Below are 14,903 nucleotides of genomic sequence, written 5' to 3' on the forward strand. Positions count from 1 at the left end.
GGCGGCGACTCGTGGGTGTTTTCGCAAAAGGTGCTCCCCGCGACGTCCTTCCACGAGCACCAGAAGCGGCTGCGCCTGTGGGTGACGGTCAACCCGCCGTTCTGCACGCCGTCGGGCGCCGCCGGCGCGGGCGGGGTGTTGGCGGGGCTGAGCGTGCTGCGCGCGACGGTGTATGCGGCGAGGGCGGTGTTGGCGTTCTTGGGGCGTCAGTCTGCGGGGGATGGTGGTGGGGGTGGTGAGGGTGATGAGGAGGGGAGTGGTGGTGGCAGTGGCAGTGGCAGTGGCTCGCCGTGGTCCGAGGATATGTCGGATTATTGGGCCATGTATGTGTGTGCGCTGATTTGCTGGGCGTTCACATACCCTGCCCGAGGCGGTGCTGCGGATGGGCAGGGTCAGGGCCAGGGCCAGGGCCAGAGTGGTGCTGGAGGTGGTGGTGGTAGTGGTCGGGGCCGTAGCGCGAGTGGCGCCCCTGGTGGCCCTGCCGGAGGTGGAAGCGGGGCGAACAGTCCTGCTCTGACGCCGAATGGCGCTGCCGCTGTGGCGTCGGATGAGGAAGCCGTTGGATGGCTGCGCCTGGTGGCGGCCGAGGGCGTCCGGCTTGAGGATGTGGTGCGCGTGCGCGGGCGGCGAGAGGCGTTTGGGGTGGTGGGGTTGGTGAGGAAGAAGTTGGAGAGCGACTGCGTTGGCGGGAGGAGCAGGCTCTATGTGGACGCCGTTGGGGTGTTAAGGAAGCTGGAAGAGGGGATGGGGTTGAAACCGTTCTGAGAAGGCCATCCTCCCATCTCTCCTGGTCCTCCCTCGCTCGAAACCCCGAACCCTCATCATGATTCCCTGCAATCAACCTCCTTTACCATCTCGCTTTTCTCGACGCGCTCACGGGAAACTGCAACACCCCCCCGCTCATACCAAACACCAGAACCCAATGACGACTACGCGAGTTTCGGCTTCAGCTTTTCCCTCTTCAAGGGTTTACGATTTTCACTCCTTTTCAAGAATTTCAACCACCCATGGATCTAATGGATAAGCATAGTATACAGGATGATGTGGCTTTTCTTTTCTTCTTTGTTATTTTTTTACCTAGTACGGCATTTTGGGTTTGGTCACGGTCACGATACCTCGGTACGGAAAAGGGGGTTGTTTGGTTGAGTCCAGTCCTTTCCACATCTTCTTCAGGCGACGATTCTTCATCGTCTCCTTGTTCGTTTGTATTGTATTTGTACCGTTTTCCTGTTTCGAGTTTGGTTTCGCACATGTACTTTTATATGAGGCTGTGGTTGGAAGGGGATCTCATGAGACAAGATAATCTAATGATAGATGGATGAGATGGGGTGGTTGCTAGGAGACGGGTACTGAATAAGGAAGCGCGGACGGAAGGAATATACTGAGGCGCTGTCCATCCAGAATCAATGCTACCCATTAATGCTCGAACTTGGCGGTGTGTGACATGACCATGCATGTCCTACTTTAACTGTGTCTAGCAACCGTCCGTTCCTTTTCTCCTCTACACGTCTTATGTGGTATCCCCAAGCGCCATGTGTTAAACACGCACCCCGTTCCCGAGTTGATCAAAATGATGCCCCAAGCTTGCCCCGACTGAGTATAACGCCGATAATTGAAACGATCAAGGAAATACAGGTGTGTTTCTTGACTTGCTTCTAGAACAAGCCGTCGATCTCACCCGTCTCGACATCAACATCGACATTGAGGTAGCCAGGAGCAGTAGGTAAGCCAGGGATGGTCTGAATGTCAGCAGCCAGAGCGTAAAGGTAGCCGGCGCCGGCGGCCATGCGTACGTCCCGAATAGGTACCGTGAAGCCAGTCGGGGCACCCTTGAGTTCGGGATCGTGGCTAATCGAGTACTGCGTCTTAGCGATGCAAATCGGCAGATTGCCAAAGCCCTGGCGCGTGTAGGTATCAACCTTCTTCTGCGCGAGCTCACTGAACTCGACAGCGGCGGCGCCGTACATGTCACGGGCAATCTTCCCGATGCGCTCCTGCACGGTGCCTTCGAGGTTATACAGCAGTTTGAAATCCTTGGGCATCTCGGCGGCGGTGACAACGGCGTTGGCAAGGTCAACAGCGCCCTTCCCACCTTCAGCCCAATGATTAGCCAGGACAGCATCTGCTGCGCCAGCCTTGATGGCTTCTTCACGGACGACGTCGATCTCAGCTTGCGTGTCGGTAGAAAACTTGTTGATGGCGACTAGGACCGGCACACCGTATGACCTAGCGTTGGCGACATGCTTCGCTAGGTTAACACAGCCCTTGCGCAGCACATCGACGTTCTCCTCCCGGTATACGGCATCGAGTGGAGCGCCGGGCGAGATAGGCGGGCCGCCTCCATGAACCTTGAGGGCGCGGATGGTGGCGACCACGACGACCACGTCCGGGATCAGACCTGAAGTACGGCACTTGATATTGAAGAAGCGCTCACCACCCATGGTGAAGTCGAAACCAGCCTCGGTGACAACAAAGCCGGCCTTGGCTGCGTGGTCCTCACCCGGCTCCGTGCCTGTAAGTTTCAAGGCCATCTTGTCAGCCAGGATAGAGCTGTTACCAATGCTGATGTTGGCGAAGGGGCCCGCGTGCACGAAGACGGGAGTGCCTTCCAAGCTCTGCATCAGGTTCGGCTTGATGGCGTCCCTCATCAGAGCTGTGAGTGCACCACCAGCACCGATGTCGTCGCAGGTGACAGGGTCGCCGTTTCTCGAACTGGCAATGACCATCCTGCCGAGACGCTCTCGCATGTCACCCAGGCTGGTACTCAAGGCTAGAATGGCCATGCACTCGCTGGCCACAGAAATATCGAAACCAGTCTGGCGGCTGTGGCCCTTTTCAGTCGGCGCATTTCCGATGATAATGCCGCGTAGGTGGCGGTCGTTGACATCCAGAACGCGGCGCCAAGTGATGGTCTCCGGGTCAATATCCAGACGAGCAAAGCGAGTGATCTCGTCTGCGGTCAACGAGTCTGGATCCGTCTTGTCAATGCCCAACTTTTTCAAGCGGCGAAGCATGACGGGCGAAAACGCTCGCTTGCCACCCTTGGCAGGGACCAGCCTCCTGTAAAGAGCGGTGTCTTTCTGAGTGCTTTCGTGGAACATGCGGGTATCGATGGCGGCGGCGAGCAGGTTGTTCGCAGCAGTGATGGCGTGGATGTCACCGGTCAAATGCAGGTTGAACTCATCCATAGGGATAACCTGGCTGTAACCACCGCCAGCGGCGCCGCCCTTGATTCCGAAGGTCGGGCCCTGGCTAGGCTGCCGCACGTTGGCAAATGTGACCCGGCCGACATGCGCGCCCAAGGCCTGGGCAAGACCCATTGTCGTCGTCGACTTACCCTCACCTAGAGGTGTAGGAGTAATCCCCGTGACAACGACATAGCGGCCATCCCGACGATGACCGAGGCGCTTCAGCAGATCGAGATCGACCTTGGCCTTGTACGCGCCGTACGGTTCCAACTCGGAGGGCGTGATACCGATCTCCTTGGCAATCTGGGTGACGGGCTTAGGCGCCTGCGCCCGGGAAATGGCAATGTCGGACGGAACAGGGTCAAGGAGCTTAAGGTGCAGGGGCACAATGTGCCTCTGCTTTTCCACTTCGAACGACTGCGTCGCAGCATCGACAACGTTCTGAAGAAGCATGGCGACGGTCATGGGGCCCACGCCTCCGGGAACAGGGGTGATGTGGGAAGCGACTTGGGAAGCCGACTCAAAATCGACGTCACCCACCAGACGCTGACCCGACTTTTTGGTGGCATCGGGGAGGTAGTTGGTTCCCACGTCAATGACGACGGCCCCAGGCTTGAGCTGCTCGCCCTTGACAAAGCCCGGTTGCCCGATGGCAACGACGAGCACATCGGCATTCTTGAGGTACTGGTCCAAGTCTTTAGTCTTGGAGTGGCAGACGGTAACCGTGGCATCGGCATTCTTCAGGAGATAGCTGACGGGGCTGCCGACAATGTCGCTTCTGCCTAGAACCACGGCGTTCTTGCCAGCCAGTTCAATGCCCGCCTCCCGGAGAAGTACCATGACGCCCTTGGGGGTGCAAGGGACGAAAAAGGGGCGGCCCCCACGTTTGGCTAGCTCGCCGATGTTGTGGGTGCCGAAGCCGTCGACATCCTTCTCGCCAGCCACGGCTGAGGTGACATTGTACTCGGAAACGTGCTTTGGTAGGGGCAACTGCACAAGTATGCCGTGCACTGCTGGGTCGTTGTTCAGGGCGACGACACGGGAGATGAGCTCCGCCTCGGTGGCGGACTCGTCAAACTTGATCAGCTCGCAGGCAATGCCGCACTAGAGGGAACAAGTTTAGCGCACCATACATGTCAATGATGGAGGGTTGGCCATGCGTGGCCGGCAGCTTACCTCCTCGGCGGCCTTCAACTTCATGCGCACATAAGTGGCTAGGGAGCATTCAGCATCAGTAACCTAACTTGCTAACTTATCCCATGTCCTTATGCGCATGTGCTATGGCGGGGTAAAATAGGTGGGGGATCTCGTCGTGGCGGGAGCTTACATGAATCGGATCGGTCACCCACTGCAGCGCTTGGTGGTTAGTTTAGTCACAAATACTGGACCATATTAGGGCCCTGCGTTGAGCCTGTGGCGGGATGCAACGCACGCACCTTGGATGATCTTGAGGGACGGTTGAAACCGTGGGTTGACACCCTTCTTCTCTTCAATCTCGGCGCGCAGGCCCTCGCGCACCTTCCGGGCAATCGCCGTTCCGTCAATCTTTGCTGCAGCCATGACTGTTGCCGAACTAGAGAAGGCCCTGAGAACAGTCGCGGACGGGATGTGGTGGGAACGCAAAAGAGCGTTGGTGTGACTCCTCGAGCTCTTGGTGTTGTTCCCGAGGATTGGGCCCGAGACTGATGGAGCCCAGCGAATTGATGTGGGACAGCGCGGGGCAGCGGGGCCTATGGCAGCCGAGGGAGACCGCCGAAAGTCGGCTGCCAGACTGTTGACTTCTCCTGAGTCACATGTTGCTGCCGCCGTGGTTGCGGCACCATGAGCGGCGCGCAGCGAGCACGAATCCGGCCGTAGGATCGACAAATTCCTGCCATTCGGAATTCCCGAATGACTCGATTGAGGTTGGTTTGTGGTTGTCGAGCGGTGTGATAGCCTGGCTGTCGGTCCAAGTCTGGGGGCCGGAACCCTTTGGGCGAGACGTGAGAGAGTCATAGCAGTTGTGATTGTGCCGCTCCTGTTGCTCCTACAATTGTATGATGACTCGTCTCTTCGGCCTGCAACAACACCCTTCTCAACAGCCAATTGATTCTCAAACACGAGCAGGAAGTGGTCAAGAAGGTCCTGGGCCAACAGATCCTTACGGATTAAAAGAAATCTGGCGGTGGAGAGAATTCGGTTGAGTCACGCCCGTCTCAAAGGGTTTGTTTGTTCTTTCGACCGGGGGCCGGGGATCATGAGAGAGAAGCTACGGTTGACAGAAACGGTGCAACGAGGGACAGAAGGACGTTAATAAAGCAAAAAACCAATCCATACCGGCGGACACCCACGTTACGTTCTTAGCCCGGGTGGAAATCAACGAGTGGTTGAGTTGGCGGTCCGGGACCAAAAAGAAGTCCCTTACCTCTCTTCAAGCGCAATTGATATGTGACTTTGACACGGGACCAGGCCGGTGCTTGTCTGCCGCGCCGGGAACGGAAAGGTGTCCGTTTCCACTGCTAAGAGGGTTGTAGCGGACGCTGGCCAAGCTTGCCATATAGGATTACGTATTTGGAGCCGCTGGAGCTAATGCCCCGAAAAATCTGCGGTCACTTGTCCATCTGCGGGCCCTTTGGATGACAGGATGAGGCGCAACTGCACGAGGTTTCCATCGGCCCCGGTGAGGTGAGGTCTGAGTGACTCACCTTAAAACAGAAAGCGGTCAAGGACCCTTGCGCAAAGGATGACTCCACAGTCGCTGAATATTGAAGTGGGGCAGAATCGCCCCGCGATGGCTAGGGGGGTGGCCTATCGGCGGCGCGCACAATCTGCGGAAAAATTACTGGGCGCCCAAATCAATCCGACGAAAGAAGCCAACGCCCTGAAAGAAACGCCCCGCAATAGCTCGCAAAAGACGACCCGGCGCCGATAATTACCTGCACTTCCCTGCGGTTGACATCGAAATCATTTTCGAACGATAATAAAGGAGACCATCTCGACCGACTTCCAGTACCGCGAAAATGAGGCCTATCTTGTTGGCGGGCCACGAACGTGCCCTGACCCAGATCAAGTTGGTCGCCTTTGCAGTCCGAGGGGAAAGATTAAGCTTTGGATCTAACCTACTCGCTTTTCCGTAGATACAACCCCGACGGCGACCTTATCTTCTCAGTCTCGAAAGATCAACAGATTTGCGTGTGGTTCGCACACAACGGCGAGCGGCTCGGGACGTATCGCGGCCACCAGGGTGCCATCTGGACCATCGATGTCGACCCCACATCCACCATCCTCGCTTCAGGGTCTGCCGACAACACAATCCGCCTCTGGGACATCAAGACGGGCAAGTGCCTCAAGACATGGGACTTCCCTACGGCTGTCAAGCGGGTCGAGTTCAACGAGGATGGCACCAAGCTGTTGGGCGTAACAGAGAAGCGCATGGGGCACCTGGGCACGATCGTAGTGCTGGACATCAAGATCGACGTGGAGGCAGAGCAGAGCGATGAGAAGGTCATGACCATTGTGTGCGATGAGAGCAAGGCCACGGTCGCTGGGTGGAGCTACCTGAGCAAGTACATCATTGCCGGCCATGAGGATGGTTCCGTTTCCCAATACGACGGCAAGACGGGCGACCTGCTCTACAACATCCCCATTCACGAGCTGAACCAGCCAATTACGGATCTGCAGTGGTCTCAGGACAGGACCTACTTCATCACTGCCTCGAAAGACAAGACCTCCAAGGTATGTTTGGCAATGGTCGAGAGAGGAAGCGACTTGAACAATCACTGACTAGCCAATCCCAGCTCATCTCCTCCAAGGACCTCGAAGTCCTCAAGAGCTACACCGCCGACACACCTCTCAACAGCGCCGCCATCACCCCGAAGAAGGATTTCGTCATCCTAGGAGGTGGCCAAGCCGCCATGGACGTCACAACCACAGCCGCCCGGCAGGGCAAGTTCGAGGCCCGCTTCTACCACAAGATCTTCGAGGACGAGATCGGGCGCGTGCGCGGCCACTTCGGCCCGCTCAACACGGTCGCCGCCGACCCGACGGGCAAGGGCTACGCCAGCGGCGGAGAGGACGGCTACGTGCGCGTGCACGCCTTCGACAAGGGGTACTACGACTTCCTGTACGAGGTCGAGAGGGAGAGGCAGAACAGGCTAGCGGCCGCTAGTGCTTGAGGTTTCTGATGATGGGATTTGAGGGCGGTGGTGGTTCGGCATTTACAAATGGCGTTCAGGGACACGAAATCTGGGGCGGCGGATCGGGGTGGAGGGAGAAGGGACACCCCTTCCTTGACTTTGGAAGAAAAAAAGTTGGTTCTTCGCCCAGGTAGTGTTGTTTGCTCGTGTAGCTCCGTCTTGTGCGCTCCTCGGACGGGACGCGGATACCCTACATTGGCCTGTCTTTCAGCTGTCTCGGTCCCTGTTCTTGCCATGTTGATATTCGAGGCGCACTTGCTAGAGCTGAAACCAACGCATCCCACACAGCACGCATAGGTTACGGGACGCCAGTAGAAGCAGGAGGCAAATTCAGTGCTACATAATGCTGTGTCTTAGTATTGGAAAACTGCGGTTTTTAATCTTGCTCCAGCGAGCTCAACAGCAAGGCTGTCTCCCATGATAAAAGAAAAACCACCCGAACGCCGGCCCTTCCCCAATCTAGCCACCGAATTACCCCAACATAACAAACGAATGTGCCACCAGAGAAGGAAAAAAAAAAGTACAGCTGGCCATGACAGGAAAGGGATATAACCCAGCCAACATGCCAAATCATCGACGACCCCTCTCCCCTCTATCCACTTCCATCACCGTCTTCCCACACTTATTTCTTCTTGCCCTTGGACTTGGCCTTAGTGCCAGCGGCATTCGAAGCCGTGGACCCAACACTTGATGCCCGCGAGGGCGATGTCGAGTTGGCCTTGCTACCCGCTGCCGACTTCACATTGTCAAGAGCCTTGTTCTGTACCAGTGTTAGCTCGAATCCAGTGCCCTACCATACGAAATCGTTCATGCTCACCTTGACGCCATTCGCCTTCGTCTTCTTCTTAGCCGGGGCCAAACCAAGGATGCTGTCCTCGTCATTCTCGTCGTCATCCAGTTCCCGCTTGAACTTGCCGTTCACGCCATTCGCCTTGGTCGTGTTGACATCCTCAAACTCCTTGACAACCGTTGTGAGGAGCGTGTTGCAACGACGACCGAGCTCAGTCGGCGTCCGGCTCAGGAAGAACCAATCGAATCGGAAGAGCGGGCTCTCCCGAATCTCATCTCGAATTCGCTCGTAGATTCCCTCCGAATCTACGCCGTACTTGTCCAAAAGCACGAGCAAGAATCGGTCCTCCTCCTCTGTGTACACCTTCTTGTTGGTGGTCGAAACAGAATAGCTGATCTTGAGTTGCTGCAGCGGCACACGGTACTGGCTCATTTTCTTCCGCAGCATCTTGCGCTGGTGTTCAATCTTGCGCATTCGTTCCTCGCCGTCCTCGATGATCTTGAGGTACTTGTTGTAGTCGGCAATTTCGGTGTATCGCTGCCAGAAGACCTTGGCGTACGTCTTGATCTCCTGGGATGTCTTGCTGTCGACTTCCATAGCAATGCCTTCGTAATCTTGACGCCCATATCTCCCAGAGCCGTTGATGAATTGCTGGAAGTCACGTCGGTTCCAATCACCGAACCCTTGTTGGGCAAGCGTCTGCTTCTCCTCTTGCTCCTCCTCGGTGAGGGGCGTGGCATTGTCAATCTCCTGCTGGTCAAGTGCCCTCTCGGCCTCGCGCTCTGACAGGTTCTCATCGTCGCCGTCCGAGAGAGGAACCTTGTACCCAATCTCCTTGCGATAGTATGCTGTCTCCCGGTCTTGGAGGTCGCGGAGCTTGGGGGGATAGAACTGGTAGTCGTGGACCGGAACTTGCTTGGGCGCCCGGGGCGCTTTCGGTTTCGCATCGGCGGTCCTACCGCCAGTGTGCAAGGCTTGCTTGTAGTACTTGTCGATTGAGTAAATCTGTTCCTTGCGCTCACGCTTGGCTGGATTGATCCAGTTAATCCCGATATCCTTCTTGCGCGCGGCAAAGTCTTCGCCATTCCATTCGTAGGCCGACTCCGATGTAAACTTTTGGAGGTCGTCGATGCCCAGTTTCTCATACCTGGCATTGAGCTCCTTAGTCCGGGACTCGCCAGCTTGCAAGATCTCGTCGATGTCGTCATCGTTCAGCTCGTTGCCCTTCTCTGCCAGTGACCCAAACGCCCCCTTTGTCTGAAATACACGCTCTGCACCGTGCTGAATCATGGAGAGCAGTTCGTCCTTGTTGGCTGCCGCCTTGGCTGCCGCTTGAGCACGACCTTGCTGAATGACCAGCTGATCGAGGCGCAACTTCTGCGCCGCGCGCTCCAAGACCTTCTCCTCGATGGCATTATCCGTGACAAAGCGGTAAACAACCACCTGTTTGGTCTGGCCGATACGGTGAGCTCGGTCCATGGCTTGTAAATCGGCCTGGGGATTCCAATCGCTGTCATAGAGGACAACGATGTCGGCTGTGGTCAAGTTGATGCCAAGACCACCGGCTCGCGTCGTCAACAAGAAAACAAACTTCTCGGAGTCCGGCTTGTTATAATCATCGATGGCGGCGATACGATCCTCATGTGCCGTGCTACCGTCAATGCGGCAGTATTTGTATTGGCGGAACACACAATAATCCTCAAGGATGTCTAGCAGACGGCTCATCTGGGAAAAGATGAGCACGCGGCTTCCCTGTTTTTGCATCCGCTTCAACAGCTTGTCAAGAACAATCATCTTGCCGGCGTTGTAGACGAGATGCTCGTCGGTCGTGTAAGGAGGGCCGGGCTCGGCGCCTTCGAAGAGGTACGGATGGTTGCAACACTTGCGAAGCTGCATGACGATGTTGAGGAGTCTCGTCTTGGACTCGCGCTTTCCGCCCGCTCCGTTGACCGCATCGATATCCTTCTCGAGAATCTTTTGATACCACTTGACCTGCATCTCTGACATGCCAATGTAGACGTTGACCTCCTTCTTGGGCAGCAGACTCTTTTCTACGTCACTTTTGACGCGGCGAAGGAGGAACGGCCGCAGCACACGGTGCAGTTGCTGAACAACGGTGTCCTGGTCCCGATCCTGGCCCGAGAACCACTGGTCAAAGGCTTCTGCGTCTCCGAACACATCGGGGAGGAGGAAGTTAAGAAGTGCCCAGAGTTCGTGCAGGTTGTTCTGGAGCGGGGTACCGGTGATCAAGAGGCGGTTTCTCGAGTTGAACATGCGGATGACTTGAGCCAACGATGACTCCTCGTTCTTGATCCGGTGGGCTTCGTCGATGATGATGTACTCCCACGCAAACTTCCTCAGATGGGCCTTCTCGCGAAGGATCATCTCGTAACTGGTGATACAGACATCAAAGTTCTCATCAACCAACCGTTCGTTGATCAGCTGCTGACGCTCCTCTTTGGCGCCCTGCAAAACGAGCACGTTGACCTCCGGAGTCCACCTGGCAAACTCTCGCTTCCAGTTGTCGAGGGTGGATTTGGGGACCGTGACGAGATGGGGGCCCGTGGTGCCCATGATGTGACGCAGGTAACCGAGGAAAGAGATCGTCTGTAGCGTCTTGCCCAAGCCCATCTCGTCGGCGAGGATACCGGAGATACCATTTTCATGGAGTGAAATCAGCCAGTTCAAGCCGGCAATCTGGTAGTCCCTCATAGTGCCCTGAATGAAGCCGGGGGATTCGCGAAAAACGGTCTCGGCAGAACCGCCGTGCTTCTCGTCCTTGAGGAGCTCAGCATCTTCTTCCGCCTCGGTCCGGCGACGTCTCTCGCTAGTAGCGCCGCCCTGGCGACCACCACCTTTCCTTTGGTTGGACTCTTCCTCATTCTGGTGATCGATCTCGGCCATAATCTCTCGGATTTTGGGATTCGGGTTCGTCTCGATGAAGTGGCGAAACAGGTCAGTCAAACCCAAAAGGTATCGGAATCGGCGCAATGTGTCATCTTCCTATTAAACCGTTAGTTCCGATCGATGCGCAAAAGGTTGGAAACCCGCTCTCACCTTTGACTCGCCCAGCCGGTCGTGCTTCTTGCCAAAGATACTCCTACGTAACTGATTGGCTTCTGAGCGCCTCTTTCGGCCATCGGCGACAGGTTCACCAGCTACGCTGCTGGCAGTGGTGTTAGGGTTTGTGTCCGAGTCGGTATAATCAGGGGTTTCGTCAACGTCCTGGAGAGTTGGATGATTAGCCCGTTTGGTCGCCACTAAGCAGTTGTGCAGAGTTCGTGAAACGAGGGGTGAGCCACTCTTACCATATCGTCGGCCGCTTGCGAAGGTGGGTTCTGCCCTGGGGCATCTGGCATTGACGCGTCGGTGTCATTGCCACTCTGTCGTGGACGGGGAGCCATGTTGGCTACTGCACGCTCGCGAATCGTGGAGCTGCGGTACGCGACTTAGACGCGCTGGTTCGTGAATACTAGTGAATGTGCGTGATGAAAAGAAGGTTTCTTTCTATCTAGCGTAATTTGGGCGATGATTGTGAGTCTCGTGGCTGTGACAGAGACGAGGACAAGAAAGGTTCGGAGTAGGGTGTTTGAAGATGGGTGGGTGTGCTAAATGCTAGGCAGGGTGCGAATTTCTGAGGTCGAAGGACCCCAAAAAAGGTCCAAACCGCGTCCACAGCCAATCACAGCCGGCATACGGCAGAGGGGATTCAAGGACGGCCGACTCAGGTTTCTGCTACAGAAAAAGGAAAAAATAATGAAGAAACCAGAGGTCGAGTCGCACAACAAACTTTTTCGAGGCTCTCAAAAAACTAAATTACTTTTCAGACCTTTTGTCACCAACTTCACAATTCTTTGGATTGGGCGTTGCGAAATCTCGAGTTTTGCGGAAGATAGAGCAAGGCTGAACACTCGCTAACGAGTTCCAACAACTCCTGTGCTGTGTGGGGTTGGAGCCTCATGAAGGTGACAAAGCGGAATTGCCTCGAGGTAACAAGACCTAGATACAACACAACAAGGTAGATCGCACACAATATAGTTAGGTGTCGGGAGTCCATCGAAATCTAGGTGTCTCTACCCTCGCTGCCGAATACCTTCTTGCTCCCCCGTTCCGGTTCATTTTTCCTAGTTCTGCTGCCAACCCCTCGAGATCTGAAGGGATGTTTTGCTCACTCATTTGTTCTTAACGCTCTTCTAACTCCCCTCTGAGACTGGCATTCAGAACTAAGGTAGTTTTATTGATCAAGGGAAAATGTATACATTTATAGTTGCTCAATGCCCCCCATCCCCCATCCCCCCATCCTCACTTACATCAACGGGTAATTGAGTGCACAAGCCACCCGCCTTCAAGCCGTCTGCCACATGGCTCAAAGCCACATGGTTCCAAGCCACAGCAAGCTCCTGTGCCTTGTCCGCGAAACACGTTGCTGCCCCCACCACCAGCGTTACCAAGCACATTTAACCAATTACCCTTGGCCGTGGCGCTCGGACCACTGCTGCTCCTGAACCGAATTCAGTTCATGGAGAGCTGACAACACAGCGCCGTAAGCCGACTATCTTCCTCATATTGTAGAGGCCTAAAAACAACGCCCATCTCGAGACAATAAGCACGGGACACTCTTCCCTCAACCGCTCACAACCGCAAAAGTGGGATATCCAGCGCCGTCCTTGGGGAAACCCCGACTGTCCCGCTACGACGTCGGTGGTCCCCGTCTCCGCCTTGGCCCACCTCCGTCCATCTTGGCCCTGCTCGGTTTAGTGAAAACCCCTCAATCTCCCGGTCGAAGTCGAATCCACTGGAACGCCGTCGACAGCGAGCAAAACCCAACTTGCTCGTGCGGGATACATCTGACCGACCTCAAAGCTCCTATTCGACCACCAGTGCGCGGTATCTCGTCAGTTGGCCTCCACACAATGAGCGCCGAGGCGAACGAGCTACTCGATGCCTTCAAGGCCGCAGCGCTCTCGGTGACAAAGCTTTATAAGACTTCGGCCCAGGCGCAAACCAAATCGCGCGCCGATGGATACCATGACTGCCTAGAAGATTTGCTGTCTTTTCTAGACAGGGAGAATATTGGCATGCGGAATGGGGAAGCGTACAGGGTCCGGAAATGGGTCATGGACCGCATGGAGGGTCGAGATTCAACATCCCCACCGCTCGAGAGCGACGACGAAGCCGATCGATCGGATACACCACAAGTTCTATCTTCGCCGCACGTGCAGCGAGGTGTCCCCGCAGCAGCACAACGGGAGAGGGACAAGGAAGAGGTCCTGACGAGAGACGCCTCAGCACCGCCCGTTCTGGCAGCAGTGCCGATTCCACCCAGGCCCGCGGTGGAGGAAGTCGACATTATCGTCCCCTCTCAAGACAACTTCAACTTCTCAACAACACATCCTTATCCCCACGACGAAGCCCTACGGCTTGCCAACCTCGATCTCTCGGACCCCCAAACGATCAGCCCTTCCAACGCTCGTGCCACATCTCGCGGCGGGAGGAACAGAAACGGACGGACAGGGACCAGGACTGCGCTGGGAAGAGGGGCTGGACAAAAACGGAAAGTCAACCTGGCCGAGATATTTGATCTGGGCAGCCTGGAGTACGGCAACGGCAGGGATATGTTTGGGGGCGGGGGCAAACGAAGCCGCTTTGCATGAGAAAGGTCGAACCCAGCCAAATTTCGCGCGTGATGCTGCCTTCTGCGAAGGCCGTGGGGTATTTTTTTGCGGGAGGAATGGGACGCGCTCTTCACTCATATTGCATCGCATTCCTGGGAGCGCATGGACACGGACACGGACACATAATGACACTTGGGCATCTGGGGAGGGACATGGAAAGGAGGCGGAACATTACCTAGATGGAGCATATCCGGGCGTTTACTTGATACCACGCAGGACGGCATACTATTTTTCCTTTTGTTGTATGTAGACGTTGGCTCGGTGCGAGCCATCTTGCCGCCGATATAACGTTACAATACCCCGGTTCTTTTGGTCTCCAAACAAAAATGCTTTGGCCCCCCAAGCAGCCAGCCCGACCCATCTTCACCTCGCCTACCTAGTATGTGTGTGCTCTAGAACACCCTCTTTGTACCCATATCCGTGTGAGGAAAATTAGTAGAGGAAACAATTTCTATCCCCCGGGACCACACCCGCTGCCGTGTGTGGATTGCAGGTCAACCAACAACAATGAATGGAATGCAGGCCGGCCCTTCGGGGACCTCCCCCCGGATTGCTGGTCCCACCGATGCCAGACGCTGCTTGGCTTGACGATCTCTGGGTTTTGACGAAACATCATTGGATGTTTAATCCGACCGCCGCCGAGGCTCGAGTGCCACGATCGGCTAGCGGTGTACATATTGCTGATTGCTCGTTCATCCGAAGTAATGTGCCGGTCGATGCCTCTGAAATACGAAGACAGGTGACTGCCTCCCACAGGCTGTCTTTCTCTAAAGCTCAGTCTAAATTGAGGCTCAAAAAGCCCGTCAACTTACTAAAAGCTCGGCTTCGGAGTCAAAACCTGCAGGATGCATTTCACCCAGCTTGGCAGAAACCTTCCAGGCACCCTCCAACCTGCCAGTGGGCCGGGTTCTGGTGCATTAGGCTTTGGCTGCAGGGCCGGGCCGGGGCATCTTGCGAGAGATTAGCGAATCAGCGGGGCGTTCCTGGGGACGGCTGCAAGGGCACCCCAGATACGGGATCGCGTCTGTTTTATTGACTGATATTACCCTGTGAGGGCATCACCGCATCACCGTTG

At 55.9% G+C, this 14,903-nt stretch overlaps 5 protein-coding genes across 5 annotated transcripts in view; 3 read left to right on the forward strand and 2 right to left on the reverse strand.

Annotated features, from left to right (window-relative positions):
- CHGG_08674 (uncharacterized protein) overlaps positions 1–765 on the forward strand; it is a gene marked incomplete at both ends in the record, with an annotated part of 4,306 nt that extends 3,541 nt beyond the window's left edge. The window contains one exon of the mRNA XM_001226600.1: positions 58–765. Within this exon, the coding sequence (XP_001226601.1) occupies positions 58–765 (708 nt within the window). The remainder of the gene's footprint in view (positions 1–57) is intronic.
- Positions 766–1,655: 890 nt separating this feature from the next.
- On the reverse strand, positions 1,656–4,748 carry CHGG_08675 (uncharacterized protein; the record flags this gene model as incomplete). The annotated part of the gene is made up of 4 exons (XM_001226601.1): positions 1,656–4,292; positions 4,365–4,402; positions 4,516–4,536; positions 4,625–4,748. The coding sequence occupies 4 exons, from the start codon at positions 4,746–4,748 to the stop codon at positions 1,656–1,658; spliced, it is 2,820 nt and encodes a 939-aa protein (XP_001226602.1).
- Positions 4,749–6,187: 1,439 nt separating this feature from the next.
- On the forward strand, positions 6,188–7,342 carry CHGG_08676 (uncharacterized protein; the record flags this gene model as incomplete). Its single annotated transcript, XM_001226602.1, has 3 exons — positions 6,188–6,237; positions 6,305–6,902; positions 6,965–7,342. 3 exons carry the CDS (start codon positions 6,188–6,190, stop codon positions 7,340–7,342), a joined length of 1,026 nt encoding a protein of 341 aa, XP_001226603.1.
- A 643-nt stretch (positions 7,343–7,985) lies between these two features.
- On the reverse strand, positions 7,986–11,557 carry CHGG_08677 (uncharacterized protein; the record flags this gene model as incomplete). Its single annotated transcript, XM_001226603.1, has 4 exons — positions 7,986–8,123; positions 8,181–11,156; positions 11,211–11,378; positions 11,462–11,557. 4 exons carry the CDS (start codon positions 11,555–11,557, stop codon positions 7,986–7,988), a joined length of 3,378 nt encoding a protein of 1,125 aa, XP_001226604.1.
- A 1,509-nt stretch (positions 11,558–13,066) lies between these two features.
- Positions 13,067–13,807, forward strand: CHGG_08678 (uncharacterized protein; the record flags this gene model as incomplete). Its single annotated transcript, XM_001226604.1, has 1 exon — positions 13,067–13,807. The coding sequence occupies one exon, from the start codon at positions 13,067–13,069 to the stop codon at positions 13,805–13,807; it is 741 nt and encodes a 246-aa protein (XP_001226605.1).
- Between the last annotated feature and the right edge of the window lie 1,096 nt (positions 13,808–14,903).

This window comes from Chaetomium globosum, genomic scaffold (genome assembly GCF_000143365.1).
Source record: "Chaetomium globosum CBS 148.51 scaffold_6 genomic scaffold, whole genome shotgun sequence".
Taxonomy (NCBI): domain Eukaryota; kingdom Fungi; phylum Ascomycota; class Sordariomycetes; order Sordariales; family Chaetomiaceae; genus Chaetomium; species Chaetomium globosum.